Source organism: Nyctereutes procyonoides, unplaced genomic scaffold, assembly GCF_905146905.1.
Source record: "Nyctereutes procyonoides isolate TBG_1078 unplaced genomic scaffold, NYPRO_anot_genome, whole genome shotgun sequence".
NCBI lineage: Eukaryota > Metazoa > Chordata > Mammalia > Carnivora > Canidae > Nyctereutes > Nyctereutes procyonoides.
In genome coordinates, this window is record NW_026575135.1 from 22,242,420 (window position 1) to 22,269,671 (window position 27,252).

At 47.8% G+C, this 27,252-nt stretch overlaps 3 protein-coding genes across 11 annotated transcripts in view; 1 reads left to right on the top strand and 2 right to left on the bottom strand.

Annotated features, from left to right (window-relative positions):
* Positions 1 to 45: 45 nt before the first annotated feature.
* On the bottom strand, positions 46 to 5,641 carry TESK1 (testis associated actin remodelling kinase 1). The gene is given in 13 exon segments (XM_055301594.1): positions 46 to 550; positions 553 to 678; positions 681 to 1,232; positions 1,812 to 1,838; positions 1,841 to 1,925; positions 2,069 to 2,158; positions 2,311 to 2,394; positions 2,645 to 2,735; positions 2,911 to 2,993; positions 3,318 to 3,464; positions 3,959 to 4,007; positions 4,138 to 4,259; positions 4,372 to 5,641. Coding segments are annotated over 13 exon segments (1,878 nt in total). The 5' UTR covers positions 4,591 to 5,641; the 3' UTR covers positions 46 to 347.
* A 222-nt stretch (positions 5,642 to 5,863) lies between these two features.
* FAM166B (family with sequence similarity 166 member B) lies at positions 5,864 to 26,587 on the top strand. Of its 5 annotated transcripts, none has more exons than XM_055301596.1 (10): positions 5,864 to 6,329; positions 8,126 to 8,203; positions 22,339 to 22,486; positions 23,307 to 23,441; positions 24,490 to 24,619; positions 25,011 to 25,234; positions 25,324 to 25,541; positions 25,754 to 25,805; positions 25,880 to 26,077; positions 26,326 to 26,587. In XM_055301596.1, the coding sequence occupies exons 5-10, from the start codon at positions 24,558 to 24,560 to the stop codon at positions 26,412 to 26,414; spliced, it is 843 nt and encodes a 280-aa protein (XP_055157571.1). In that variant the 5' UTR covers positions 5,864 to 6,329; positions 8,126 to 8,203; positions 22,339 to 22,486; positions 23,307 to 23,441; positions 24,490 to 24,557; the 3' UTR covers positions 26,415 to 26,587. The 5 variants fall into 5 exon arrangements, with proteins under 5 accessions (XP_055157571.1, XP_055157574.1, XP_055157572.1 ...); XM_055301599.1 differs by having other exon boundaries at positions 25,926 to 26,077; XM_055301597.1 differs by having other exon boundaries at positions 25,044 to 25,234.
* Positions 26,522 to 27,252, bottom strand: part of RUSC2 (RUN and SH3 domain containing 2) — a 70,623-nt gene continuing 69,892 nt past the window's right edge. For all 5 annotated transcript variants that reach the window (XM_055301589.1, XM_055301591.1, XM_055301592.1 and 2 more), the window contains one exon: positions 26,522 to 27,221. In XM_055301589.1, coding sequence (XP_055157564.1) covers positions 27,020 to 27,221 — 202 coding nt within the window. In that variant the 3' untranslated portion in view covers positions 26,522 to 27,019. The remainder of the gene's footprint in view (positions 27,222 to 27,252) is intronic.

The window sequence follows — 27,252 nt, forward strand, 5'->3', positions numbered from 1 at the left end:
TTCCCATTGTGGACTTGTAGGGAGGGTGGAGGAGGGCGCATGGGCTGAGTGGATAAGGGCAGCCCGGAGCCAGCCAGGCAGTTTTATTGAAATATTTTTAAATAATTTGCACGTGTTAGTCTCATGTGTCAGCAATGCTTTGTCTGGTTCAGTGATCGCCCACGGGAGAGCAAGCCCAGGGGCCAGAGAGGAAATGTTCTGTCTCTTGAGTCCATGCTGAGGTTCCTCTATGTGGGGAGAGGAGGCGGTCAGCCCATCTGGGGCTGGCACCATCCAATGTGTGTGCTCTGTCCTCACGGGGCATCCTGAAGGCCAAGGTTGGAGGCCAGAGACCACAGGCCCCACCGCTAAGAGCGCGCCCCAGGCAGCTGCAGACCGGGTGTGGGAGGCTTGGCGTGGTGCCCTCGGTGGCAGAGGAGACTGCCCGCCTCACAGTTCAGGTTGCGGTAGCGGGCAACAGCTGGTGTGGGGCGAGGGCACATGGATAGGAAGCCAAAGCTGAAAGGGCCAAGACAGCAGCCGGGGCAAGGCAGCCCCTCATCAGACTCCCGGGAGCTGAAGGGGGCGGCGAGGGCTCTGTCCGCTCCAGGGCTGCCGCCCGGGGAAGGCTATGCTGGGCCCGGTTCCACGGTTCCCCAGCCCAGCCTTGCGGGGAGCTGACCACCACAGCTGGGGGTTGTTGTTAAGGGCAGGTCCTGGTCTAGGGGACCAGGGCTGGGAGGCCGAGGAACAAGTGCTGATGAAGTTGTCTGTGGCCACGGCCAGGGGCAGCTGGGGAGCCGGTCCTGGGGGTTCTGGCTCAGGGCTGCTGCCCTCACACTCCATTCTTTCTTCAGCCGAGGGGCCCACAGTGGGAGGGCCAGGACCTGGCAGTGCTGTCTCCATACGTCGGGGAAGCTCAGGGGATGATGGTAGCGAGCGGCAGCGACGGGCAGGTGTCCCAGGCTGGACCAGGGTCTCTGGAGCGGTCACTGAGGGCAGCTGCATGGAGGGCAGTGGTGATGGCAGTACAAGGGGCAGGGGGGCAACTGGCTTGCTGGGTGTGTCCAACAGCTTGATCTTGCCTCCCCTGAGGTCTTCCCGGAGTGAGAAGGGGTTGACTCGAGTCAGATTGTCCCCCCAGTTGGGAGGTGATTCTGGTGATGGGGGCAGGAAGAGGTCTGACCGGCTTCGGGAAAGCCGGGGGTCTGGCCTAGGAAGTGTGGCTGAGGGACCCCCTCTTGAAACAGACCCTGTAAACAGAGAAGTTTGTGGTTACTGTTCTCAGCATTCATTGTAGCTCCTTGAGGCCTCATTATTCACCAGGAGGTTGGTGGGACTAGAGCTTTTTTTTTTTTAAATTTTTTATTTATTTATGATAGTCAGAGAGAGAGAGAGAAAGAGAGAGAGAGAGAGAGAGAGAGGCGCAGAGACACAGGCAGAGGGAGAAGCAGGCTCCATGCACCGGGAGCCCGACGTGGGATTCGATCCCGGGTCTCCAAGATCGCGCCCTGGGCCAAAGGCAGGCGCCAAACCGCTGCGCCACCCAGGGATCCCATGCGCCACCCAGGGATCCCGGGACTAGAGCTTATAAGAGGGAGTCCCACTGGGTACTTTGGACGGGGGGTGGGGGGGGGATGTCACCTCTAGCCCTCCCTTACCTCTTCTTTCCTTCTTCCCTCCCTTGGCTCTAGAATTTGAAAATGTCTTATTTGAGATATCCTTTCACCACTCCCACTTCTCAACTCATAAATACACGTAGTCTTAATTCCTTGAATTCTAAGGAAGAGAGGCAAAAGGAATTCAGTTGGGTCAGGGTCATGCTCACTTACTCTGATTGTGTGTCAGGGGTGCCCTGGGACAGGGGCTGGCTCAGGCAGCTGCTCCAGGATCCATTCCAGGTGCTGGGTGATCTCGGTGAAGGGAGCACGAGTGCTTGGTTCCATCTGATGGGCGGAAACAGGGATAGCTTCACTCAATGCTCCTCCAAAAGAAGGTCTCTACATTTTCCTCCCACCACCTGGAGCAGGAAAGCCTTGCCAACTGACGGATGGGGGTGGTGGGCAGGAAGAAAGAGTGAGGCTCTTACACTGCAGCAGTGGATGGCCAGGAGCAGGAAGGGTAGAGGGCAGTCATCCCCCACCAGGGTCCGGAAAGCAGGCACGTCCAGGCCAAAGTCCTGCAGGAACAGAGAGGCGGAGCCTTCAAGTCTGCCTCCCTTGGGTTCTCCTTCTGACCCCCAATCAGGACCTCAACCTCCAGGGAACCCTCCTTGGTTAAGAGCTGCCCAGTCTGGAGCGCCTCCTTTTCAAACCTGGAGACATCATTCACCTCAGTTCGGGGCAGGTAATCCGGGTCTGCAGGTACTCTCGCGATGAGTTCACAGAGGACAATCCCAAATGCAAAGACATCGGCCTGGAAAGAGGAGAGAATGTCACTGGGAGGAACTGATAGTTTTCATGTCAGGATTTTGTCAGAATATGCCAGATTTTGGGGGAAGTCTTGCTGGTTTCATGTGTTGGAGAGGTGCCTATGAGGGGCTTAGGGGGGATTTGGGGGTCTCCTAAATATTCAGTATGGCGGTTAAAGAACTTGGGATGGGGCCTTATAAAAGTATCTCAAGGGTCCCTGGAAGGCCTTGGAATCTGAAGGCTTGATGTCTTACCTTCTCATCATACAGCTCACCCCGCAACACCTCTGGAGCCATCCAGTATGGAGAACCTACCACAGCCAATGGCTCCTTTCTTGCCCCTTCCCTGCAGGGGTAGGGGCAGAGTGATCAGAAACATTCCACTCACACCGCCCCCCCAAACAAAAGGGGATGAGGTCAGCCCCCTCCCCACTCCAAAGGAACTGTCTCTGGGGGCTTCACTTAGATAGGGACCTTCTAGAAAGTTTTTTTTGGGGGGGGCACAGGAGCATTCACCTCACCTATACACAGGAATCTTTTCAGCCAGCCCGAAGTCACCCACAACAGCCGTGAAGCCTCGGTCTTCCCGTCGTATCAGACAGTTCTGACATACACATAGCATCCCCACATACCCATTACCTTCTGTTCTCTGATCTCCCAGTATATACCCCAAATCCCTATCACTCCAGAGTAACCTCAACTCTCTCTGACCTCCCAGTTCTCCAGTGTACCCCAATCTTTCAATATTATCACTTCAAACATAGCATGCTTAGCCCCTCGAGCCCCCCCCACTCCAGTCCCCATTCTCCAGTGCCTTGTTACTCCAACATCGTAACTTGTCTACTATCCACATTCCAACATCCAGGGGCCAGTTATAGTGTAACAGTCTCAAATCCCTTTCATGCCTCTATTCACCTGGCCAGCCTACCTTGGATGTTAGGTCTCGGTGGAATACACCTTTGGCATGCAGGTACCGTAGGCCACGGGCAATGTCCAGAGCCAGGCGGAGCCTGACAGGCCAGGATAGAGGTTCGGGGGAGCTGAGCAGCTGTTCCAGGGTCCCCCCATTCATATACTGGGGCATAGAAGGAGGAGAATAAGTGTCAAGGAGAATTCCGTCTGTACTCTAGGTCTCCCACTTATAAGTCAGGGGACACTCAGGAGGATCGCAAAGGTCAGAAGGGTGAGTTTGTGCTCTAGGGTCCCTCCCCACTCATCTTTATGGCTGTCCTGTCCAAGACATGAGCAACTGTTTAAATTATTAAGTTTAAATAAAATTAAACATTTAGTTCCTCAGCCACACTAGTCATATTTCTACTGCCACATGCAGCTGTAGAACATTTTCATCACTGTGGAAAGTTCTGTTGGACAGCATTGTTAGAGCACACATAGAGAATGTAACCAACTGAGGCATTTTATTTGTGGTTAGCCCAAAGGGAAGTTCAGGGAAGCCTCTCATGGGAGGAGGTCCTGCTGCCTCTCATTATTCCTCTGTAGATGCACTTGGCCCTGACTCTCTCCCCCCTAGGTGGTGTGGTGGTGGTCCCCTCCTTCCGGGCCCATCCTCACCTCTGTAAGAGCGTGCAGCTGCCCCTGGTGCACACAGACCCCCATGAACCTGGAAGAGGATAGGGAAGATAGAAGGGTAGACTGTTAAGAGTCCAGGCCCCTCTACAGTTCCCGCTTTTCCCGCGGGATCTTTCGTCTTCTCCCAGCAAGCTTCTCAGCAAGCGGCCGGGGCCGCTCACCTTAGGATGTTGGGGTGTCGGAGCCGGTTCATCAGCTGCACCTCCCGTAGCGTGTTTCCTCGGTTACTGGGGAGTCTGTTCATTTTCAGCACCATGACTTGCCCTGACTGTCGGTGCCTAACCTGGGGACGGCAGATCCGCCAGGTCGCGCGAGGTGTCCGGGTCTGGGTCCCCTAGTTCCAGCCTCCCGTCTATGGCTCGGTCCCGCCCCTCTGCCCTCTCTGCTGATCCTACCTTATAGACCTCAGAGAAGAAGCCGGCCCCGATCTTTTCGGCGCAGTGGAAATCGTCCACGCGCGCCAGGCTGGACACGGCGCTGCGGAGAGCCCGGTAGGAGGAGGGGCGGCCCCGGCCAGGGCCTCCACCCGTGCCCCCCGGCCCCGGGGGCCCCTCCCCCGGCGCCTCTCCGGGCCCTGGCCCAGGGCCCCGCAGTGGGGGCCGTTCCCCGGCCATGGCCGGGCCCCCAGCCCGGGCCTGCCTCACATGGCAGGGTCCCCGGGGCCCGGGCAGGCCGCGCTTGCCATGGGCGTGCGCCCAGCCCGATCCCGGACGCCGGGGCTCCCGCTCCCGCTCCCGCCCTGGAGAATGGAAGATCCGCGGAAGATCTTGGGCCCGCCCCCGCCGCGCCGGCTTGCAGGGCCCGGGTAGACGCCGCTCCGCTTCGCTCTGCGTAGGGCCTGGGCCTGGGCCTGGGCCGGGCGGTGGCGGTGGCGGCGGCTCTCCTGGGCGCCGGCGGGCAGGCGGGCGGCGGGCGGCGGGCGGGCTCCCCGCAGGCGGAGGCGGGCGGGCTGGCGGGCGGGCGGGCGGCCGCTGCTCCGCTTCGGCGCTGGGGCTCAGGCTCCGCGGCCTGCCGGGGGCGGGGCTGAGCCGGGCCTCCGCTTAACTCCTTCCAGCCCGGCCCCCGGGCGGCGGCCACGCCCCTTCAGGTAGGCACCCCGCAGGCGGTGACCGCGACACCCTAGGCGAGTGGGTCTGGGACGTTGGGGCCACGAGAGTTCAGGCCCGAGCTAAACGGCTGAAGGAAATTACGGGCTGGTTGTGCGTACGCGCGGCTCGAGTGTCTTCCAGCTGCCCTTTCTCTCTTCCCACCCTCAGGCCACGGACTTGAGAGCCGGGCTCAGGAAGCCGCCGGATTCCTGGGCTCCGTGGACCAGCGGGGCAGAAAAGTAGCCCCTTCCGGGCCAGCCACAATCGGAGGGAGCCCAGCAGCCTGCCTGCCTTCCCGGCCCCCGCTCTGGCCCAGCCTGCCCATTTCCCAGGTCTCCACCCCTGCGCCTCTGGATTCCCGGACACCTTTGCCCCTCTCGGGCGGCTCTGATGCCCTCGCGAGCCTGTGGCCAGCCCGTCCCCGGTGTGGCCCCGCACACCTCCCTACTCCATCCTGCCTCCCTGGGGTACAGTTCAAACGAGCAGAGGAGTATCCGCCCAGTGACCACCCGGCCTGAACCTTCCCCTTACTCTTTCCTGCAAACGGCCCTATCTCTCGGCAGAGAAGCCTCCACCTGCCCGGAAGCCCCTCCTTCCGTGGGGTCCCGCCCCTCAGCAGAAACCCCGCCCCCCGAGGGGCCCTTCCCTCAGTGAGACCCCTCCCCCCAGGGCCACCGTTTCTCCAGAGAGAGCCGCGGTCAGCGGGTGCCAGGACCCCTCCCAGCGACGTCCCTCCTCTGTGTGTTCCTCCCTCACAACGGGACCCCACCTCTCAGAGAGACGCCACCGGTCTTTGTGACCCCTCCTCTCAACGTGGCTCCTCCCCTCCGTGTGCCCCAGCCCTTAGGAGTGTGACCGCCTCGGGAGGGTTCGGCCCTCCACCTCGTAGGAATCCGGTCTGCCCCCTCCGGCTAGAGGGAGAGCTGCAGCCGGCCTCCTTCCCGTCGGCGCTGGGCCCGGAATGCGCACGCCCCGCGCACCCGCCGGACCCAGAGCTTCCGGTTCTCCGCTGGCTGCCCCTCCCCCCGGGGCGTCGGCGAAATAGCCAATTACCGCCTGGGATAGAGTGACGCCGCTGGATCCGGCCGACGCCTCCGGGCCGCGGGGGTGGGCGGCAGTGAGCAGCTTGCCACCTAGCGGCGGAAAGGAGGGCGGCGGGCGTGGAGGCTGCGGGTCTCCGGAGCCAAACGGGCTGCGACAGAGCTTGAGGGAGGAAGGGTGAATTCCGTTCAAAAATTCTCCAGTACTGCAGTTCTATTTTTGTGGTAAGACGGAAAGGAAAATAATACAAGTACAGGCCGCATCCGTGTGGGGGTGCTCGCCTTCTAACGGAGTTCTGGCCCGTGTCTGTGAGCGTTGGAGCCGAGTTCGATTGAATTGTCCAGGGCTGGGGCGCCAGGGCGGCTCAGTGGGTGAGCGGCTGCCTTTGGCTCAGGTCGTGATCCTGGGGTCGTGGGATCGAGTCCCGCACGGGGATCCCCGCAGGGAGCCTGCTTCTCCCTCTGCCTAGGCCTCTGCCTCTGTGTGTGGGGGGTCTCATGAGTAAATAAATGAAAGTCTTAAAAACAGAAAAGAATTGTTCAGGGCTAATGAGTTAGAGAAAAAGCAGTCTTAGCTATAAACGATGCATTGGAGTCGGAAGAAGGCCTGGTGCACCATACAACATTTGGAGAGAGGATGAGAGAAATTCAGTCATCCTGGAGCCAGTGGAGATGGGCCAGTCTTGAGAACAGCATATGCTTGGGTCTTGTACATCATATTCATTCTTCCAGAGGCGATTTGCTTTCAGCAAAACAAACCGTCATCACCTTAATGTTAGCAGCCACAACTATTTAATTTGGAAGTTTGATTTCTATAGTGGTGTGAGATCTATAAACACTAGGAATTTCTGCTTCGTTTTGCTAAAATAACGTTATAATTGGTAACTCACATATATCTGACTCTTGATCTGAGTTTGAGGGTTACTGTTGGCGGTGGTAGTAATTCCAAGCAGAGAGCCGGGATCCTGGTTTAGAAAGCTCACTGTGGTTGTGGTATGGAGGCAGGGAGACTGCCGATGTTTCAGTCAGGAGAGGATGACAGACAACTAGGATAGGGATAACAGGGAAGGAGAGGAGGAAACATTCAACCACTACGGGAAAACTTGCTGATTGATTGGCATCCAGAGTCAGTCAGTTCAGTGGAGAGAAAGCATCCGCCAGGACCTGTTTTTTTTTTTTTTTTTTAATTTAAGATTTTACTTATTTATTTGAGAGAGAAATAGAGCACTAATAGGGGGTGAGGGAGAGGGAGAGACAGAGCCCCCCTCCCTGAGCAGGGTGCCGGATGTGGGGCTCAATGCCAGGACCTGGAAATAATGACCTGAGCTGAAGGCAGATGCTTAACTGCCTGAGCTACACTGGCACTCCAGCCAGGATCATTTTTTAGTACCTTAGATGACTGCATGATATCAACTGAGATAAAGAATCCAGGAGGAGGAAAGTTGGAAAGTTTGGGTGGGGAAGACGTGATTGCCATAAGAAAAGGGGTGATGATAAAGGAAACTATGAAGGTAGATGCCATCATCCAAGTAGGGTGTAAAGACGGCAAGAAATGGGCTGACGGTCCTGGGGAACACCAACATTAAAAGGATGGGTGGGGGGCACCTGGGTGGCTCAGTCAGTTAAGCGTCTGACTTTGGCTCTGGTCATGGTCCCAGGTCCCTGGGATGGAGCCCTGCTTCTGGCTTCCTGCTCATCAGGGAGTCCACTTCTCTCTTGCCCTCTGCCCCTCCTCCCACTTGTGCTCTCTCTCTCTCTCTCTCAAATAAATAAAATCCATAAATAAATAAATAAATAAATTGGTGGGTGGATAAAGAGAATTCCATGAAGGAGCCTGAGAAGAAACAAGCTGAAAGGTAGGAAGTGAATCTAGAGGGGCTGGTGCCATGGAATCCAAGGAATGGAGAATTTAGGGAAAGTGGAATAATGAACAGCATTAAATAGTAGTAGGGGGGTGTCTGCTAAGATAAATTTTACGTATCCTCAGGCTATTAGAAGATCCTTTTGTTGTTGTTTTTCAGACTTTTATGATGGAAAATGTCAAACATGAAAAAAAAAAGAACAATAGAGGAAGAACAATGAATCCTTATTGACCTTGGGTAAGACCATTTGTGGAGACTCTTGTACAAAATCACTTACCCATGTACTCATTGTACTGTTGCCATAAGTGTCCTGGCTGAGGTGAAGTGCCTGCTTTCATGTACCTCGTATGCCAGTGGTTCTCCAAAGATCAATTCAGAGCCAATCCTGTTTCATATATATTCTCTTCCCCAACTAATTATCTGGTGTATATTTCTGATATTATATCATTTCATTAATAAATATTTCAGTATTTTATCTCTAAAAGATAAGGATTCTTCTTTAAAACAAAATCACAGTACCATGTCATATCTAAAAACCCCCAATAATTCCTTAATATCAAGTATCTATTTGCTCACATTTCCCCTATTGTCTTATAAATATTTAGTTAAAATATTAAAAGTCAAATAAGGTCTATACTTCATACCTGATATATCTCTTGAATCTTTTTAAATATTTAAGTTCATCCTTCACCTTTTCCCCCCTTACTGTCTTTGTTTAAAGATTTTTTAAAAATACTCTCTACACCCAATGTGGCACTTAAACTTAGAACCTTGAGATTGAGAGTCGCATGCTCCATCGATTAAGCCAGCGAAGTGCTCCTGTTTTTTTTTTTTTTTTTTTAAAGTAACCATGTCATTTGTCCTATAGAGTTTCTCTAAGTCTGAATTTTTCTGACCTGCTTCTGGTATAATTTAGCATGTTTCCCAGTCCCATATATTTCTGGTAGATTGCTAGAGACTTAAATTTATTTTTTTATTTTTATTTTTTAAAAATATTTTATTTATTTATTATTCATGAGAAAGAGAGAGAGAGAGAGAGAGAGAGAGAGAGAGAGGCAGAGACACAGGCAGAGAAGCAGGCTCCATGCAGGGAGCCCAACGTGGGACTCGATCCTGGGTCTCCAGGATCACGCTCCGGGTGGAAAGCAGCACTAAACTGCTGAGCCACCGAGACTTAAATTTAGATTTGATTATTTTGGCAAAACTAATTCATAGGTGAGTTTTTATTTTTTATTTTATTTTTTTGCTTAGGACTCTTATCAGGAGGCATAGAGTGGCCTTTTTGTGAGGAAAACGTTGAAGACCCTTGTCCAGACCAGTTTCTCAAACGTGGCACAATTGACATTTTGGGCCAGATAATTCTTTATTGTTGGGTGGCTGGCTATGCATTGTAGGAGGTTTAGCAGCATCCCTCGTCTCTACCCACTGGATGCCAGTAGCAGCTCTCCTGGTTGTGACATCAAAAATGTCTCTAGGCATTGCCAGTTGTCCCTTTGGGGGACACAATTATTCCTGATTGAGAACCACTGCTCTAGTTTCATTACTGTAGGAGTTAGAAAATAATATTCTCATTCTATTCTTCCTTCCTTTCTCTACAAAGAGAAACTTCCACACTTGGTTGTTACCCAGAGATGTATTTCATGTAGGAAAGACAAGAAAAATGCTTGTTTTCCTTTAATTTTACTAGCTTCTAGTGAATTGGTTCCCTTGCATCCTGAAAAAGTGAGTTTTTTTTTTAATGTCCGTTTTTGTTTTGTTTTGTTTTTTAGAGAAAGCATGTGAGCAGCTGGGGGGGCAGAGGGAGAGGGGGAGGGAGAATCTTTTAATTAATTAATTAACTAATTTATTTATGATAGTCACAGAGAGAGAGAGAGAGAGAGAGAGAGAGACAGACAGAGACACACAGGCAGAGGGAGAAGCAGGCTTCATGCACCGGGAGCCCGATGTGGGATTCGATCCCGGGTCTCCAGGATCGCGCCCTGGGCCAAAGGCAGGCGCCAAACCCCTGCACCACCCAGGGATCCCCAGGGAGGGAGAATCCTAAGCAGGCTCCATGCTCAGTGTGGAGCCCGAGGCAGGGCTCAATTACATGATCCTCAGATCATAACCTGAGCCAAAATCAAGAGTTAACTGACTGAGTTACCCAAGCATTTCTTTTAAGATTTTATTTATTTATTCATGAGAGGCACACAGAGAGACATAGGCAGAGGGAGAAACAGGCTCTCTGTGGGATGCCTGATGTGGGACCAATCCCAGGACCCCAGGATCATGGCCTGAGCTGAAGGCAGATGCTGAACCACTGAGCCTCCCAGGTGCCCCTCCGAGAGTTTTTTTTTTTTATAGTACCATTATGAACTTATAATTTAACACATGTATGATGTGTCTCAATCATGGGCTGTTTTTATCTTTTTTTTTTAAACCAGTTTGGGGCAGCCCCGGTGGCTCAGCGGTTTAGCACCACCTTCAGTCCAGGACATGATCCTGGAGATCCAGTCCCACGTCCGGCTCCCTGCATGGAGCCTGCTTCTCCTTCTGCCTCTGTCTCTGCCTCTCTCTCTCTCTGTGTCTCTCATGAATAAATAAATAAAATCTTTAAAAAAAATAAAACCAATTTGGATCTTTTAAATTTTATTTATTTATTTTGCCATACAGAAAGTTTATTATTAAATTGACAAATTTTATCTTTGTGTTTTTATCATTTTTAAATTGTCCTATTTTGACCAGGGGGAACTTATTCAAATTGGCTCCTGAGTCCTTTTGATACAACCCTTAAGGTTTCTTGCTATTTGAAAGGGTAAAATGTTCCAGGCTCATTTTGTGCACTTCTGGACTAGAGGTAGTATCAGCTATTTTTTTCAATGATTCATAGTTCCTCTTAATTGGAAGTGGTATTTAGAGACCACAATCTAGCTTCTAGGGATATAAGGTTATTTGACCTTAGGAAGAGCGGTTTCATGAATATTAATGAATTAATGAATATTAATTACATGCACTTGAGCTTGCTCTCTCTCGTTTTCTCTAAAATAAATAAATAAATCCTAAAAAAAGGTTATGGGGTGCCTGGGTTGCTCAGTTGGTTGAGAGTCTGACTTCAGCTCATGTGCTGATCTTAAGGTCCTGGGATTGAGCCCCAAACAGGCTCTCTGCTCAGGAGGGGTGGGGGGAGTCTGCTTGTCTCCCTCTTCCTTTGTTCCTACCCCTGCTGGCCCTCTCTCTCTATCGAATAAATAAATAAAATCAAAAGATTTTATTTATTTATTCACGAGAGACACAAGAAAGAGAGGCAGAGACACAGGCAGAGGGAGGAGAAGTAGGCTCCATGCAAGGAGCCCGATGTGGGACCTGATCCTGGGAATCTGGGATAACACCCTGAGCCAAAGGCAGCTGATCAACCACTGAGCCACCCAATAAATAAATCTTAAATTTTTTTTTTGAAAGAGAAAGTGCCGCAGGGGAAAGGGTAGAAGAGAGAGAGAGAATCTCAAGCAGGCTCCATGCTCACTCAGTGCAGAGCCCAATGCGGAACTTGATTTCAGGACCCTGAGATCATGATCTGAGCAAAATCAAGAGTCAGATGCTCAACTGACTGAGACATCCAAGCGCTCCAATAAATATATCTTAAAAAATCCAGGGGCATAAAACAACAATTACTAATTCTCATAAATCAATGGGTTGACTGAGGTCAGCATTCTGAACTAGATTAGCTAAAGTATTTTGCTTTGTACCATCTTTTTTTAATTTTTATTTATTTATGATAGTCACAGAGAGAGAGAGAGAGGCAGAGACATAGGCAGAGGGAGAAGCAGGCTCCATGCACCGGGAGCCCGATATGGGATTCGATCCCGGGTCTCCAGGATCGTGCCCTGGGCCAAAGGCAGGCACCAAACCGCTGCGCCACCCAGGGATCCCTTGCAACAGCTTTCATGTCTTTGGGTTCTAACATGACTGTCAACATTCTAGTGGCCAAAGTAAGTCCTATGGCTAAGCCCAGAGTTTACTTTGTCTATAGTGGGGATGGTAGGAAGGGAGAAAAGACTTCTAAACAATGATACAGGATATTAATTAATTTTCTTAAATTAAACCAACTCTGCATTTATAGAGTAAACCTAACTTGATCTTGATGTTTTTCTTCTTCTCATTCCTGTTTTCCCCCTCCTCCTCCTTCGCCATCTGTATTATTAAGTTTGGGTTGCTTTTTTTTTTGGTATTTATTAGGTTTTTTTTTTTTTAAGATTTTATTTATTTATTTATTCATGAGACACAGAGAGAGAGAGAGAGAGAGAGAGAGAGAGGCAGAGACACAGGCAGAAGGAGAGAAGAAGGCTCCTCGCAAGGAACCCCACCCCTGGACCCCAGGGACCACACCCTGAGCCAAAGGCAGATGCTCAACCACTGAGCCACCCAGGCGTCCCTTTTATCACTTTTAAATTTAAAAAAATTTTTTTTTTTTTATTTATGATAGTCACAGAGAGAGAGAGAGAGAGGCAGAGACACAGGCAGAGGGAGAAGCAGGCTCCTCGCAGGGAGCCCGATATGGGACTTGATCCCAGACCGGAATTCACCTTGAGCCGAAGGCAGATGCTCAACTGCTGAGCCACCCAGGCCTCCCGTGGTTTTTGTTATACTCACTGAGTTTTGGAACTATCACAATCAGTTCTAGAATATTTTCATCATCCCAAGAAGAAACCTCATGTCTACTGGCAATGACTCCCTATATTCCCACTCATAGTCCTAACCAACTATCAGTTAACTTTCTCATTGTATAGATTTGCCTTTTTGGACATTTCATGGAATCATGCAATATATGGGCTCTTTTTTTAAATTTTTATTTATTTATGATAGTCACACACACACACACACACACAGAGAGAGAGAGAGAGAGAGGCAGAGACATAGGCAGAGGGAGAAGCAGGCTCCATGCACCGGGAGCCCGATGTGGGATTCGATCGCGGGTCTCCAGGATTGCGCCCTGGGCCAAAGGCAGGCGCTAAACCAAACCGCTGCGCCACCCAGGGATCCCTATATGGGCTCTTCTATCTTACTTTCACTGAGCATAATGTTTTCAAGGTTTATCCATGTGATAGTATCATTAGTACTTCATCCTTAATTCAATTACTTAATTCAGTAAAAATTGCTGAATAATATTCCATTGTGTGAATATACCATGTTTATCTGTTCATTGGCTGATTGTCATTGGGTTGTTTCCACTTTTTGGCTATTATGAATGATGCTCCTATGAACATACATGTACAGGTTTTTGTGTGGACATACTTTTTCATTGCCTCATGTCCCTTTGATGTGTTGTTCATCTGTTCCTCCTTTACTACCTTTGTTTGGTTTAAACTAACAGTTTTTAGTGTATCATTCTAGTTTTCCTCTTCTTATTTTTATTTTATTTTATTTATTCATGAGAGACAGAGAGAGAGACAGAGACAGAGACATAGGCAGAGGGAGAAGCAGGTTCCCTGCAGGGAGCCCTATGTGGGACTCCATCCTGGGACTCCAGGATCATGCCCTGGGCCAAAGGCAGACACTCAACTGCTGAGCCACCCAGGCGTCCCTTATTATTTTTTTTACCACATATTTCAGTTACTTTCTTAGTGGCTGCTCTAGGGATTACAATCTAGTCAAATTGTTGAAAGGTGAACACAGTTACCTAAACCTTAGGTAGTTGATTTGCTTTGGGTAATCCTCTGAAAAACACTTAATCTTCTGTAATGATGGAGGTGGAAGTTCCCCAATAGGACATCTAACTGGTAGTGCTGGCTAGTAAGAAAGCTATTGATAATTGATTTTTTAAAAGATTTTATTTATTTGAGAGAGAGACAGAACATGAGCAGGGTGGAGGGGCAGAGGGAGAGCGAGAAGCAGACTCCCCACTGAGCAGGAAGCCCGAGATTCAAGATGTAGGGCTTGATCCCAGGACCCTGAGATCACGACTTGAGCCAAAGGCAGATGCTTAATCAGCTGAGCCATCCAGGCACCCCATCTTACACATAGCTGATCCTTAGTACTTTTTCCTGCTACTTTTTTTTCAGAAACCTCACAGTAACATTCCCCTAAGTGACTAATTAGATTTGGTACAATATCTGTTTGTCAGTTCTGGCCCTGGGTCTTCTCTTTGATGTAGTTCGATGTTGGTGGTTCATTTCAAATATTTTTTTTTTCATGTTTCTATTCCTGGTTTACTAAAAAGCCTTTTAAAAATCACAAATGGAAAAAAAATAAAAAATAAAAATCACAAATGGATATTTAATTTTCTAAAAGATTTCCCCAGTGTCTGGTAGAGTGATGGAATGGCTATTTCTTTTGGTTTATTCATGTTAACCACATGATAGGTTTTCCAGTTCAATCATTGCTTTACTCCTAGAATATTACTAATCTTAATATATATTATTTCTTTACAATATTGCTAGGTTTTGTTTAGCTCATATTATATGCCAGACAGCTGTGCTTCATGCTAGAGTACACTTGTGAACAAAATAGACAGATAAAGTATCTGCCCTTAATGGCCAGCTCTCCTTTATGCTGAGCCTTTGGCAGAAATCACTCAAGATATACTGTCTTCCAGAAACTTGCAGAAAGAGGGCCATGATCATTTAGTGGTATCTATACCATTGGATTGGAGGAGAGCAGACAAGCATCCTGCTATTTGCTATCTCCCTGGTTTGATGTTTTATTTAGGATTTTTCATCTGTATAACTTAAGTGTGGTTGTCAGGTCTTGAATATGCCAGGCCTTGAATTATGTAAATACTAAGTAGGTAAATTAAGTGTGATGTGGGTCTTTTGGTAGGGGGCATCTACTTTGACCACTTTTTCAGGTTCTTCTATGTCTATTTATTCAGATGTTCTGTATCTTTTTTTTTTTTAAGATTTTATTTATTCATGAGACACACACAGAGAGAGGCAGGGACACAGGCAGAGGGAGAAGCAGGCTCCATGCATGAAGCCCGATGTGGGACTCGATCCCAGGACTCCAGGATCACGCCCTGTGTCAAAGGCAGACGCCAACTGCTGAGCCACCCAGGTGTCCCTCATTTTGGGTTTTGATTTATATTTTCCCAGACAATATTAATTGCACTGAGACTTTTGGTTTAGTTACATGGAATTTCACTTAGTATTCTTTTATAATTAAAAAAAATTCCTGTGTGACTATGTTTTTAGCCACTTCCTCATGACACTTAGGGGGTTTGTGTAGTCTTTTCTTTTGGCTAGCTGTGCCAGTAGTTTGCTATGTTGTCTTTTTTAAAAAACAGCTCTTAGAAAAATCATTTCTATTGTTTTTCTGATTTCTGATCTATCGGTGTCTATTGTTAGCTTCATAAATTTTTCCTCCTCTTTTCCTTAGCTTATGATGTTCCTCTTTTTCTAGCTTCTTGAGTTGACTATTTATTAGCTAATTTAGTTAGTTGGTTTTAGACTTGTTTACCTGGCTAGTCTGTCTGTAGTCTATTCTGCTGAAGTCATCACAGTCTGCAGCACATGACCTCCTGCCTCCTTCAGCACAGCTGATTGGTAAGGGCAGCCAACTTATCTGCTGTGAGGCCAGGCTTTAGAGACAGAGGTGGTATAGCTATCAGTATTCATCTATATCTGCTTCTCCTTTCTTCCTGGGCACATGGAATCTTACTTCCAAGCTGCAAAATGTTAACAATTGGTAAATCTCGGTAAAGGTTATACATTTTTAAAATATTTTATTTATTTTTGAGAGAGACAGAGAGGGAGGGAGGGAGGGAGAGAATGGGCATGAGCTGGGGGGTGGTGCGCAGAGGGAGAAGCAGACTCCCCACTGAGCAGGGAGCCTGATGTGGGCTCAATCCCAGGACCCTGAGATCATGACCTGAGTCGAAGGCAGACGTTTAATTGATTGAGCCACTCAGGTGCCTCGTAAAGGTTTTTGGTGTTTTTTTGTTTTGTTTTTTAGGTTTTATTTTTATTGCGATTTTTCTGTAGGTTGATTTTTTTTTTCTAAATTAAAAAAGTTTAAAAAAATATATACCAGGGCCCTAATTCCCAGAATAACCTGGATGGGGCCAGCCATGAATATGTTTAGAAACAACAATCTAGGTAATTCTGAAGCACATCCTTGCTTAAGAAATCACTGTTATACAGATGGTGGAGGAAGAGGAGCTCATTTCCTGATGAGCCACAAGCACACTGAAATTATGAGGGAATAGAAACTCATGGTGGCAGATAAATCCATTTGGGAAAGGGAGAGACAGATTGTGGATCGAGAGAGAGAATGAGGGGGAGAGAGAAAGAAAAGTAAGCAAATTTGCAGAGAGAAGCATGTGGCCCTAGGGAGGAACAAGTGAAAAAAAAAAAAAACTGCCTTAGCTCCTATCAGCTTTCAAGTTTCTCAATTCCAGTTTCCATGAAGCCACCAAGTAGGCTGTACAGTTCTTGCCGTGGGTACATCAAATTCATCTTTAAGATAATCTCTCTTCGGGATCCCTGGGTGGCGCAGCGGTTTGGCGCCTGCCTTTGGCCCAGGGCGCGATCCTGGAGACCCGGGATCGAATCCCACGTCGGGCTCCCGGTGCATGGAGCCTGCTTCTCTCTCTGCCTGTGTCTCTGCCTCTCTCTCTTTCTCTGTGTGACTATCATAAATAATAATAATAAAAAAAAGATAATCTCTCTTCCTCTCACTCTTGACCCTGTTCCTGTATTTGGGCCAGGAGAGCAGACAGTTGTTTGTTGTCACAAACCCTACTCCCACTGGAATGCTTATTAAGCAATATTATCAACAGTTTATTAGGTGCCAGCAACCCTGCTTTACTTGTACCATTGAAGTTAATCCTTACTTAAGGATTTTATAGATGAAAGGAAAAGAGATCCAGGGAGGTCTACCAGTTTACCCAAGGTTGTACAGCTAGTGAGACTTTCAGATAGAAGCCTGTGTTCTTAGTCGTGATGTCAGTATGCACTTGAGGCTAAAAATGGTCTCTGAAGGGGCTCAGCTGGCTAAGCGTCTGACTCTTGATTTCTGCTCAGGTCATGATCTCGGGGTCCTGGGATAGAACCCCAAAACAGATACTTGTTCATTGGGGAATCTGCTTAAGAGTCTTTCCCTTTCCCTCTGTCCCTCCCCACATTAGCTTGCTCACTCTCAAATAAATACATCTTTAAAAAAAATTGCCTCTGAATTCAGCTTTGATTGAATTCTCACTTGTTATTTATCTCTAAGTGATGGTGTGTAATCATGCTTTTTTTCTTTGCCCCAAGAATCATTTAAGAAGGCATTTAAAAAATGTCTTCGAGGTATCTGGCTGGCTCAGTTGGTGGAGCATGTGACTCTTGACCTCAGGGTCATGAGTTTAAGCCCCATACTGCGTGTGGAGGAGCCTACTTAAATAAAATAAATTTTAAAAAGTCATAGTGTTTGTGTTTTTGTTTGTTTAACCTAATTTTTATTTTTCATTTACAAGTTTGTGTGAGAAAATGTGGCTTGATTATTTTGTGCTCGTTAGGATTTTTGAGATTTTTCTTTGTGGCTTGTTATAAGGTAGAATTTTTTTAAAAATATTTTATTTATTTATTCATGAGAGACACACAGAGAGAGGCAGAGACGTAGGCAGAGGGAGAAGCAGCCTCCATGACACAGGGAGAGGGAGAAGCAGGCTCCATGCAGGAAGCCCAATGCGGGACTTGATCCCAGGGATCACACCCTGAGCCAAAGGCAGATGCTCAACTGCTGGGCCACCCAGGGGTCCCTGTTTTTTTTTTTTTTTAATTTAAATGTAGACTCCAGGCCTGGCATGGAGCCTAACGTGGAGCTTGAACTCCTGGCCCTGAGATCAAGACCAGAGCTGAGATCAAAAGTCAGGTGCTTAACTGATTTGAGCCACCTAGGCACCCCAAAAGGTAATGTTTTTGTTTAAATAAATCTCCATTGTGGCATTTACTGTGTTTTGATTTTCTCTGTACCTCTGTCTCTTCTTTAAAATTTTTGTAAAATCACTGAGGTCAGGATTTCATCTATTAATTAATCTATTCATCTCTGTATTCATCAGAAGGTAATTGCCTGGCAGAAATGTTCAATATGTTAGTGGACTGAATAAATTAATGTTGATCCTTGTGGATTTGAATAATATTATACATGTAAAAAGGCCAGAAGAAGACTGTGCCAGTTCCTTTGCTTTGATCCATCCTCTGTGCTCAGAGCAGTGATATCCAGATAGTTGGCCTATTTTCAGGAAAACTTATAGTTGAATAAGATTCAATTGGAGCTGCATCCTAGGAGGAAAATGCACATTTTAAAGATCATTGAAACAGTATGGAACTTTACAAATATAGTTGCATTTAGAAATGACTCTGAAAGCATGTCAAAGTTTGTTATTTAAAAAAAAGTTTGTTATTTTTTTGAAAATGTGGGTTTTTTAAGCCCCTAAAACATTTGCACTGGCAAATAGAGAAAGGAGTCAGAGTTGGAAAGGGTTTTTTTTTTTTCTTTTTAAGATTTTATTTTTAAGTAGTCTTCACACTCAACAAGAGGCTCAAACTCACAACCTCAGATCGAGAGTCGCATGCTCCACTGACTGAGCCAGCCAGGTGCCCCAGAACTAGAGTCTTAATAACCATCCAGTACCTCTCTTTCATTTTAGAGATGTGGCTCAAAGACTTGAAGTGATTTTCCCAAACCTGGGCTATTAGTCGCATGCTCTTGTCAGGACTAGACTATACAACCAGTTTTTAAAGTTCCCTGTGTATAGCTAATAATTTGTCTTTATTCAGTTTCTGGTATTCCTTTTTAATATTTTGAGGGTATATTAAAATCTACCAGTCAGTACCACTGTTTCTGGTCATTTCCACTTAGATTCCTCCCATCCCCACCCTACTTCTTGGATGTCAAATGCCCAGATTTGGATATAATCCTTGGTTTACGGTACAGTCTCATCATTGGTCCTGCTTTAATTATTAATGTATAATAATAAGCATTTATGAAGCCACTATCTCAAACAAAAACTGAGACTCGACAATAACAGACACCTAACTGTATGGTCTCTCTTCCCATTTTGTCTCACTCCCTGTGAGGTAGGTAGGCATCTGAAACTCAGGCTAATCATTACCTTGCTTTCCTTTTAATGTAGTTTTGTTGCATCTCCCCCTTTCTGTGTATTTCTGTTGGCCTCTTTCACCCCTCCTCTCTGGCAACTACCACTTTGTTCTCTATATTTATGAATCTATTTCTATTTGTTCATTCATTTTGTTTTTTAGATTCCACATATAAGGGAAATCATGTGGCATTTGTCATTCTCGGTCTGACTTACTTCACTTAGTATAATACCTCTAGATGCATCCAGGTTTTTGCAAATGGCAAGATTTCATTCTTTTTCTATGGCTGAGTAACAGTCCACTGTGGGTGTGTATATATATATATATATATACAGCACATCTTCTTATTCATCTATCGGTGGACACTTAGGTTGCTTCAATATCTTGGCTACTGTAAATAATGCTGCAATGAACATAGATTGGGGTGCAGATATCTTTTGAATTAATATTTTCATTGTCTTTGGGTAAATTCCCAGAAGTGGAATTATTGAATCATTGTGTCCAATTATTTTAATTAAAAAGGTGTTGTGTTGTATGTAATCTTTTGGAGTTTATTCTTTTCACATCTTGTTTCACTTTTGGTGGTCTCTTTGTCTGAGGAATTTTTTTCAAGGACTCCATGATTTTCTTTTTATTCATCTTCATTCATTGAGGGTATTTATGCTTGCCCAGTATTGTTTTATAGACTGATGTGGGATCCATCTGAAATTTTTTTTGATATTCTTATTGGTTTTTAAAAATTGAGATCTAGTTGAAACTAATGTAACATTAGTTTCAGTTATACAATATAATTTGTTATTTGTACATATATGGAATTTTATAGCAATTCCTGGTCAGGATCAAAGGCAGAACCACAGAAAGTTACAGACTGCTGTTTCGGAGACCTCACAGGCTGTGTGGAATGGTCAGGGCACCGTCGTGGCTTTCCTAACTAGACCCCCATTTTGTGGGGTTACTGGTGTAATCCCAGTGAAACCTTCTCTCCACCAGCATTGGCTGTGTGGCTCCCCCCAGGAGCAAGCTGGGACTGGGTTGCCATGGTGACTCTCCCCTAGAATAGGAGGCACAGAGGCAATGAGCATTCCTGTGGACCCCTCAGCTAGTTCTTTCATTTCTTACCCAGGTTAAAACACTTTTTGGATCTTCGGGGTCTTTTTTTTTTTTTTTTTTAGATTTTATTTATTTATTCATGAGAGACAGAGAGGCAGAGGGAGAAGCAGGCTCCATGCAGGGAGCCTGACGCGGGACTCAATCCCAGGACCTCAGGATCATGCCCTGAGCCGAAGGCAGGTACTAAACCGCTGAGCCACCCAGGGATCCCTCTTCAGGGTCTTAGAAATATTGTTTACACAGATGGAAACAATAGTTACAGGCCATTTCATAAAAGGAGTGGACGGTTTCTTCATCAACACAAATCTAAACTAATTGTGGCCTGTTTCCTACCTTGTACTAATTCACACACCGATTCTAATTACCATGGTCAGTTCTACAGAATTTGTTCTAGTCTCTACATTCTAGTCTATACCCCACTTTCACACTGACCTTTCAATTTCTCAGCTTCACATGCTTTCCCCTGAACCCCCAAATTCTGTTACTGTCCTCAGCCCTTCCCCTTCCTCCCATTCCCACCAAATCCCAACCAAACACTAGGAATTGCTATTTAGTTAGCACTTAACATCAGCTAGACACTGGGCCAGTTGCTCTTTATGTATCATCTCGTGCTACTATCTTCTGCTATTTTGTCCTACTCAATGAAGCAGTAACATTAGTGTCCCCATTTTATGGATAAGAGAATGAGGCTCCATGAGATGAATATGGTCTAGGTCCTTATCTCTCATGAAGCTAGGATTTTGTTTTTGTTGTTTATTTTTATTTTATTTTAATATAATTTTTTAAAGATTCCATTCATTCATGAGAGAGAAAGAGAGAATGAGAGATAGAGAGAGAGAAGCAGGCTCCATGCAGGAAGCCCGATGTGGGACTCGATCCTGGGACTCCAGGATCATGCCCTGGGCCACCCAGGGATCCCATTTGTTTTTATTTTTATATTATGGTGTGTTGGGCTCCAAGTAAAATAAAACTTAATTGGCCTTAACAATAATAAAATTATTTCATATAAAAAGGTTGGTTAATTCAGTGGCTCATCAAGGACCCAGGCCTTTCTACTCTATCATCCATTCTTGCTGTATTCAGGCTTTGTTCCCAGGTTAGCCTAGCTTTCTACAAGGTTTCATGATGCCCACTAAAGTTCTATTATCACATCCATAGAAATTCTAGAGGCAGGAAAGGACATCATTCCTTCGTGTCCATCTTTCTAATTTGTCATGCTTTTTTTTTTTAAGAATTTATTTATTTATTTGAATTTATTTATTCATGAGACACACACACACACACACACACACACACAGGCAGAGACACAGGCAGAGGGAGAAGCAGGCTTCATGCAGGGAGCCTGATGCAGGACTCGATCCCGGGACTCCAGGATCACGCCCTGGGCCAAAGGCAGGCACTAAACCGCGGAGCCACCCAGGGATCCCTTGTCATGCTTTTTTTTTAAAAAAGATTTATTTATTTATTTGTCGGGGAGAGGGAGAGATAGTCTTAGGCAAACTCTGAGCTGAGCATGGAGCCTGATGCTGGGCTTGATCTCACGACCTTGAGATCATGATCTTTTTTTTTTTTTTTAAGATTTTATTTATTTATTCATGAGAGACACAGAGAGAGCGAGAGAGCGAGGTAGAGACACAGGCAGAGGGAGAAGCATGCTCCACGCAGGGAAGCCGATGTGGGACTCGATCCTGGGTCTCCAGGATTAGGCCCTGGGCTGAAGGCAGCGCCAAACTGCTGAGCCACCCGGGCTGCCCTGAGATCATGATCTGAGCCAAAATCAAGTCACATGCTTGACCAAGCTGGGCCAAAGGCAGGCGCCAAACCGCTGAGCTACCCAGAGATCCCCTCATGCATCTTTTTAAAGAGCATTTTAACTTGCTTACTTTTCTTAGGACCCTGTCTTATCCTGGCAGACCTCCCTTTATTGTCTGGAATGCCATAAGCCCATGCCTCACTAATCACTGGCAAGGGGAACAGGACCACTAGGGTGGGCTCAGACTAATCAATACTCATTCCCAGGGCTGGCTCCAAGCTTCCCTCAAATTCCTGGCTGCTCCATAGAACAGCATTAAGGTTCTGTAGGAAGAAGGGAGATGGGGGTAGGAAATAGGCATGCTGTGTGTAACCAGCAATGTCTGTTACAGAATCCAAAAGTCTAGCTTGTTAACCTTGACACACTGCTGCTTTTCTGTGCTCTCCCTGCAGTTCCCATCTCCATCTAGCATTTATCCCTAAGAGTGAGCCAAGTCTACAACCGTCACTCTAAATAACACATGCCAAGGCCACCCTTGGCAGAACAGTGAGGAACGTGAAATGTATTCCTTGGCGCCCAGTGCTCCTGTGCAATCTGCAGGTCAGTGACACATGCTTGGTCAGCCTGGGCATGTCACACTCAAGTGGGGAGAAGAGCAGAGGCTCTGCCTCCTGGAAAGGAGCTGGCCTTGACTCAGCCTCAGAGTTGAGTTCCAGTCATGCTCCTCCTTCTCTGAGAACTCTTCTTTCTGGTCTGTACTTCTCTGCCCTTAGAAAAACAACTAGAATTGTTTTTTCTTTTTTCTTTTTTAATTAAGTTCTTGTAGCCAGTGTGGGGCTTGAACTCAAGAGTTGCATGCGCTACCAAGTGAGTCAGGCAGGCACCCCCTGAATTGTTTTCGTTTTTTTTTTTTTTTAATTTTTATCTATTTATGATAGTCACAGAGAGAGAGAGGCAGAGACACAGGCAGAGGGAGAAGCAGGCTCCATGCACCGGGAGCCCGACGTGGGATTCCATCCTGGGTCTCCAGGATCGCGCCCTGGGCCAAAGGCAGGCGCTAAACCGCTGCGCCACCCAGGGATCCCCCTGAATTGTTTTCTTAACAAATTCTAATTTGTCCCCTAGTCTTAAAACCCAGTATTACCGTCTTCCTTTCCTTGAACTCTCACAGTAAGAAAATCCATATCCGCTGAATTTACTAACCATTCACAGATCTCCCATATGTGTTAGAAGCTTAGAGAAAATATTAGACAATAGGGAAGAAAACTTTAGTAGCTGAGTGCCAGGTCCTGAGTAAATTCTTTCCCATACTGACTTTATCCTTAACAGCACCCTGGTAGGTTAGGTTATTTTAATCTTACGTTCAAGTTTAGGGAAGTCACATTCAGAAGGTTTTTTTTTGTTTGTTTGTTTTTTTAAGATTTTATTCAGGAGAGAGAGAGAGAGAGGCAGAGACACAGGCAGAGGGAGAAGCAGGCTTCCTGTAAGGAGCCTGATGTGGGACTGGATCCTGGATCTGGGATCACGCCCTGAGCCGAAGGCAGACGCTCAACAGGTGAGTCACGCAGGCATTCCGGACATTCAGCGGAAGTTAAGTTGCCTGCTCAGAGAAGGTAAGGTTGGCTCAAGGCCACAAGCTAGTAGGAGCCCATGACGGAGTGACCTCCTGTGCTCTTTCCCCTCCAACCTCCCCTTTCTCACTTCATGGTCTTGGCTGTTACAAAAACACATTTGTATATGCTAATTTGAGCCTCAGAACAGGAGTGAGATAAATCCTAGTATCTGCACTTTGCAAAAAGTTCAGAGATACTACATGACTTGGCTGAAGTCATGTGGAGCTTTAGCTTTTCTGCCTCGCAGAGCATGGCATTATTTGTTGGATGATAATCCAGATGATGGTGAGTATTCAATAAATAATGCTTGTCAAATTAAATGATTGGAAATAAACTGAATGTCACTGCTTAAAAGTCTCTAGGTTCCTTTTTCTCCCAGTCACCTCCCTCTGGCTCCCCTCAGAGACCCGCTTTTCCCAGGAACTTTGTCACTTTCTTTTTTTTTTTTTTTTTTTTTTAAAGGAAAGCTTTTTTTTTTTTTTTTAATTTTTATTTATTTATGATAGTCACACACAGAGAGAGAGAGAGAGAGAGAGAGAGAGAGAGAGAGGCAGAGACACAGGCAGAGGGAGAAGCAGGCTCCATGCACCGGGAGCCCGACGTGGGATTCGATCCTGGGTCTCCAGGATCGCGCCCTGGGCCAAAGACCGGCGCTAAACCACTGCGCCACCCAGGGATCCCACTTTGTCACTTTCAACCAACACAAAGAGCAGCACCCATGTGTCTTCAGGAGGGGGTTTAAGAAGGAAGGGTTGTCCTCCCATCTCCCACCTTAGGGCTTCCTTTGCTCCCTGGAACAGGAAGGCCACACTCAGTCTTGTCCTTGCCCCCACATGGTCGACTGCAAGTAGTTCTGGAGCTAACAAACCAGTGAGCGCCCCCCACTCCACTTCTGTTCTGCTGGCATTGGCCCTGGCAGTTACTTCACTAGCGCCTCCTCCCCTCTCTCTTCCCTTGGTACCACCTCCTGCCTCTGGCTCCGCCCCACAGCCCTGGACACAGTACACACAGATTACAGCTCCCGCTCCAAGGGTAACAAAGGAACTGCCTGGATTCCCATGGCTGTGGCCAGCACCTCCATACCAGGGCTGAACCCTCAGAATGCTCATTATATCCCGGGGTAAGACTTCTACCCAGAGCACACCCCTGCTTGCTTCTGGGAATAGGGGTATAAGGCCATGAGGGTTGTGCCACCCAGACCTTGGGGGCCAGTACACAAACTGGTGTGGTACACCCTGGGCTGAGATACTTATGGTGTTGGATGGAAAAGGAAGAGCAAGGGGATGGTGGTAGCTGGGCCTGCCATGAAGCTCTGTGTTGTCTTCTCCATGGTAACAGGGTGACAGCAGAGGGGAAGGGTTGAAAACCCAGAGAACTGGGAAATGGCTGCTCCACATATATGCACAGGTGAATCTTGAAAAAAATCAGGCCTTCAGAGGTCTCTGTTCCTATCTCTGGGGGTGATGGAGTGGGGGGAGTCTAGAGGTGAGTGGGTGAGTCCTGTGCCATAGGTACACTGGACACTGCCCCCTACTTCGGTTCAGCATGGGCCAGACCTACGGGCAAATGACCGGTCAGCTACTTCGAGGATTTCCTGGCCTAGCCTGGCCCCCTGCCCATCGCACACTTCTGCCTCCCATCCGGCCACCAGCGTCTCCTGAGGTTCCCAGGGGAAGGCTGCCTGTCAGGCGCCGGCATGAAAGGCTCAGCTCCGGCATGATCCCTGGATACACAGGTATGTACGGACAGTCTGAACAGGTGTTCCCAGCCCAGAATGTGCACCCCAAACACTGATTGGAATCTTCCTGGCCCCCTCCCACCTAGGTTTTGTACCCCAGGCACAGTTCATCTTTGCCAAGAACTGCAGCCAGGTCTGGGCTGAGGCTCTAAATGATTTCACACGGTGGTCTGGGGGACAAGGGAGTCCAGAGCTGCCAAGGGAGGCCAACGGTACAAAAGATGTGGAGAAAGACCAAGAGCCAAAGCTGGAGCCAGAGCAAGAGGCAGAGAAGGAGCCAGAGCTGGGGCAAGAGACAGAACAAGTGAGACCAAGAAGGCTGGAGGGAGTGCAGGGGCGGGGGTGAAGTGGGGAGCCAACCTCTGTGTGGCCAGGCCTAGGGTGGCCATGAGTAGCATGGCTGGGGGTACAGGGGATGTGGACTTGACTGCCAGCTCTACCATCCAGGGAGCTTCTGTTAGAGCAGGGGCTGAATCTGATAGCCTTATTTTTTCTCTGCCGACTTCTCCTCACAAGGCTTCCCCCTATTCCATGGATGACAAAGATCCTCGCAAGTTCTTCATGCCAGGTGAGAAATAGGTGATGATCAAAGGCAGGGGGAGGCCCCCAGGAGGTCCTGACTCAGTGTTCCCATCCCCCCAGGCTTCACTGGTTATGTGCCCCGTGCCCGCTTCCTCTTCGGCTCCAGCTTTCCTGTGCTCACCAACCGGGCATTGCAGGAATTTGGACAGATGTACTCAGGGGACAGACCCCAGAAGGATCCCAGACATCTCCCTCCACTTTCTAGGACCTACCCTCAGGACCTGGGCCTTTTACCTAATTATGGGGGCTATGTGCCAGGTATGGATAGCCCCAGAGGGGACTGGAATATTTTTGTGTGTGGAATGGGTGGAAGTGGTTTTAGGGGCTGGAACTAATAGGTATGGGGGGGGCGGCTTGGATCATGTAGTTCAGCTTTCTCACTGGGTAGAGAAAGAGCTCACACTGCGAAGTTGGGACCAGATTTTGGAGGGCTTAGGCACTAGCTGAGAAAAAAAAAATGGCTCTCCACACCACTGGCTACAAGTGACAGACTCTTGTCCATACAGGATATAAGTTCCAGTTCGGGCGCACATATGGACATCTCACCCATGATGCACTAGGTCTCACCACCCTCCAGAAGCAGCTCCTGGTATAGGCACCTGGACTCCAAAGTCTCTCTTCTCTTTCTTCCTATCCCAGACATCCTTTTGGAAGGAAGAGAGCTGGGCCCGAGGGTGGAGGGGGAGGCACAAAGAGAAATGGTTTGGAGGCCGAGCACCTTTTTTATTAATAGGTGTAATAAATAAATAAATAAATACATAAACAGAAGCCTGGGCTCCTCCTCCCTCTTCTGACCACCAGGCACTGGCCACAGCCTATTTACATTTGGGGGGTTAGGGAGCTGGCCCCAATACTGTCACCTTTCCTCCTCATCACCTGGCCTAGGGAACCCTGCAAATGGGTCTCTGGTCACCTCCCTCCATAGGGAAGTGCTTATCCATATCTATGGAGGGGCTGGCCCAGATGGGCCAGGGAAATCCTGGCAGCCCAGTGCTGCATCCCTTCCCTCCTTTCCTGGGTGGAGGTCTGGATGAGGTCACTGGGACAGTTAATGGGGAGTAATTAACACTGAGCACAGGGATGTATGGCCCCCAGCTCTCAGTCTACTCTCTGTGGCCAAGCCAGAGGGCTTGGGAAGGGCTCTCAGGCTCCAAGTCAGGGGTTATGAGGGTCCCTGAGGCCACCAGCATGCACAGGGCCTCAGTTTTGGCTGCTTCCAGGGGTTGGACTTGGAGTTGGGGTCAAGGTCACATAGGCCAGAGGCACCAGGCCGGTGTCAGGGCCACGGCTGCAGCGCAGCCAGTCTCCTCCAGCTGGCCCCAGCACTCGTAGGATATCTCCCTTGTGGAAGCTCAGCTGTCCAGGGCCTGTGGCCAGATGATGGCACAGTGCCTTCACCTCGCTGGGGAAACAACAAATGGAGGTCAGAGAAA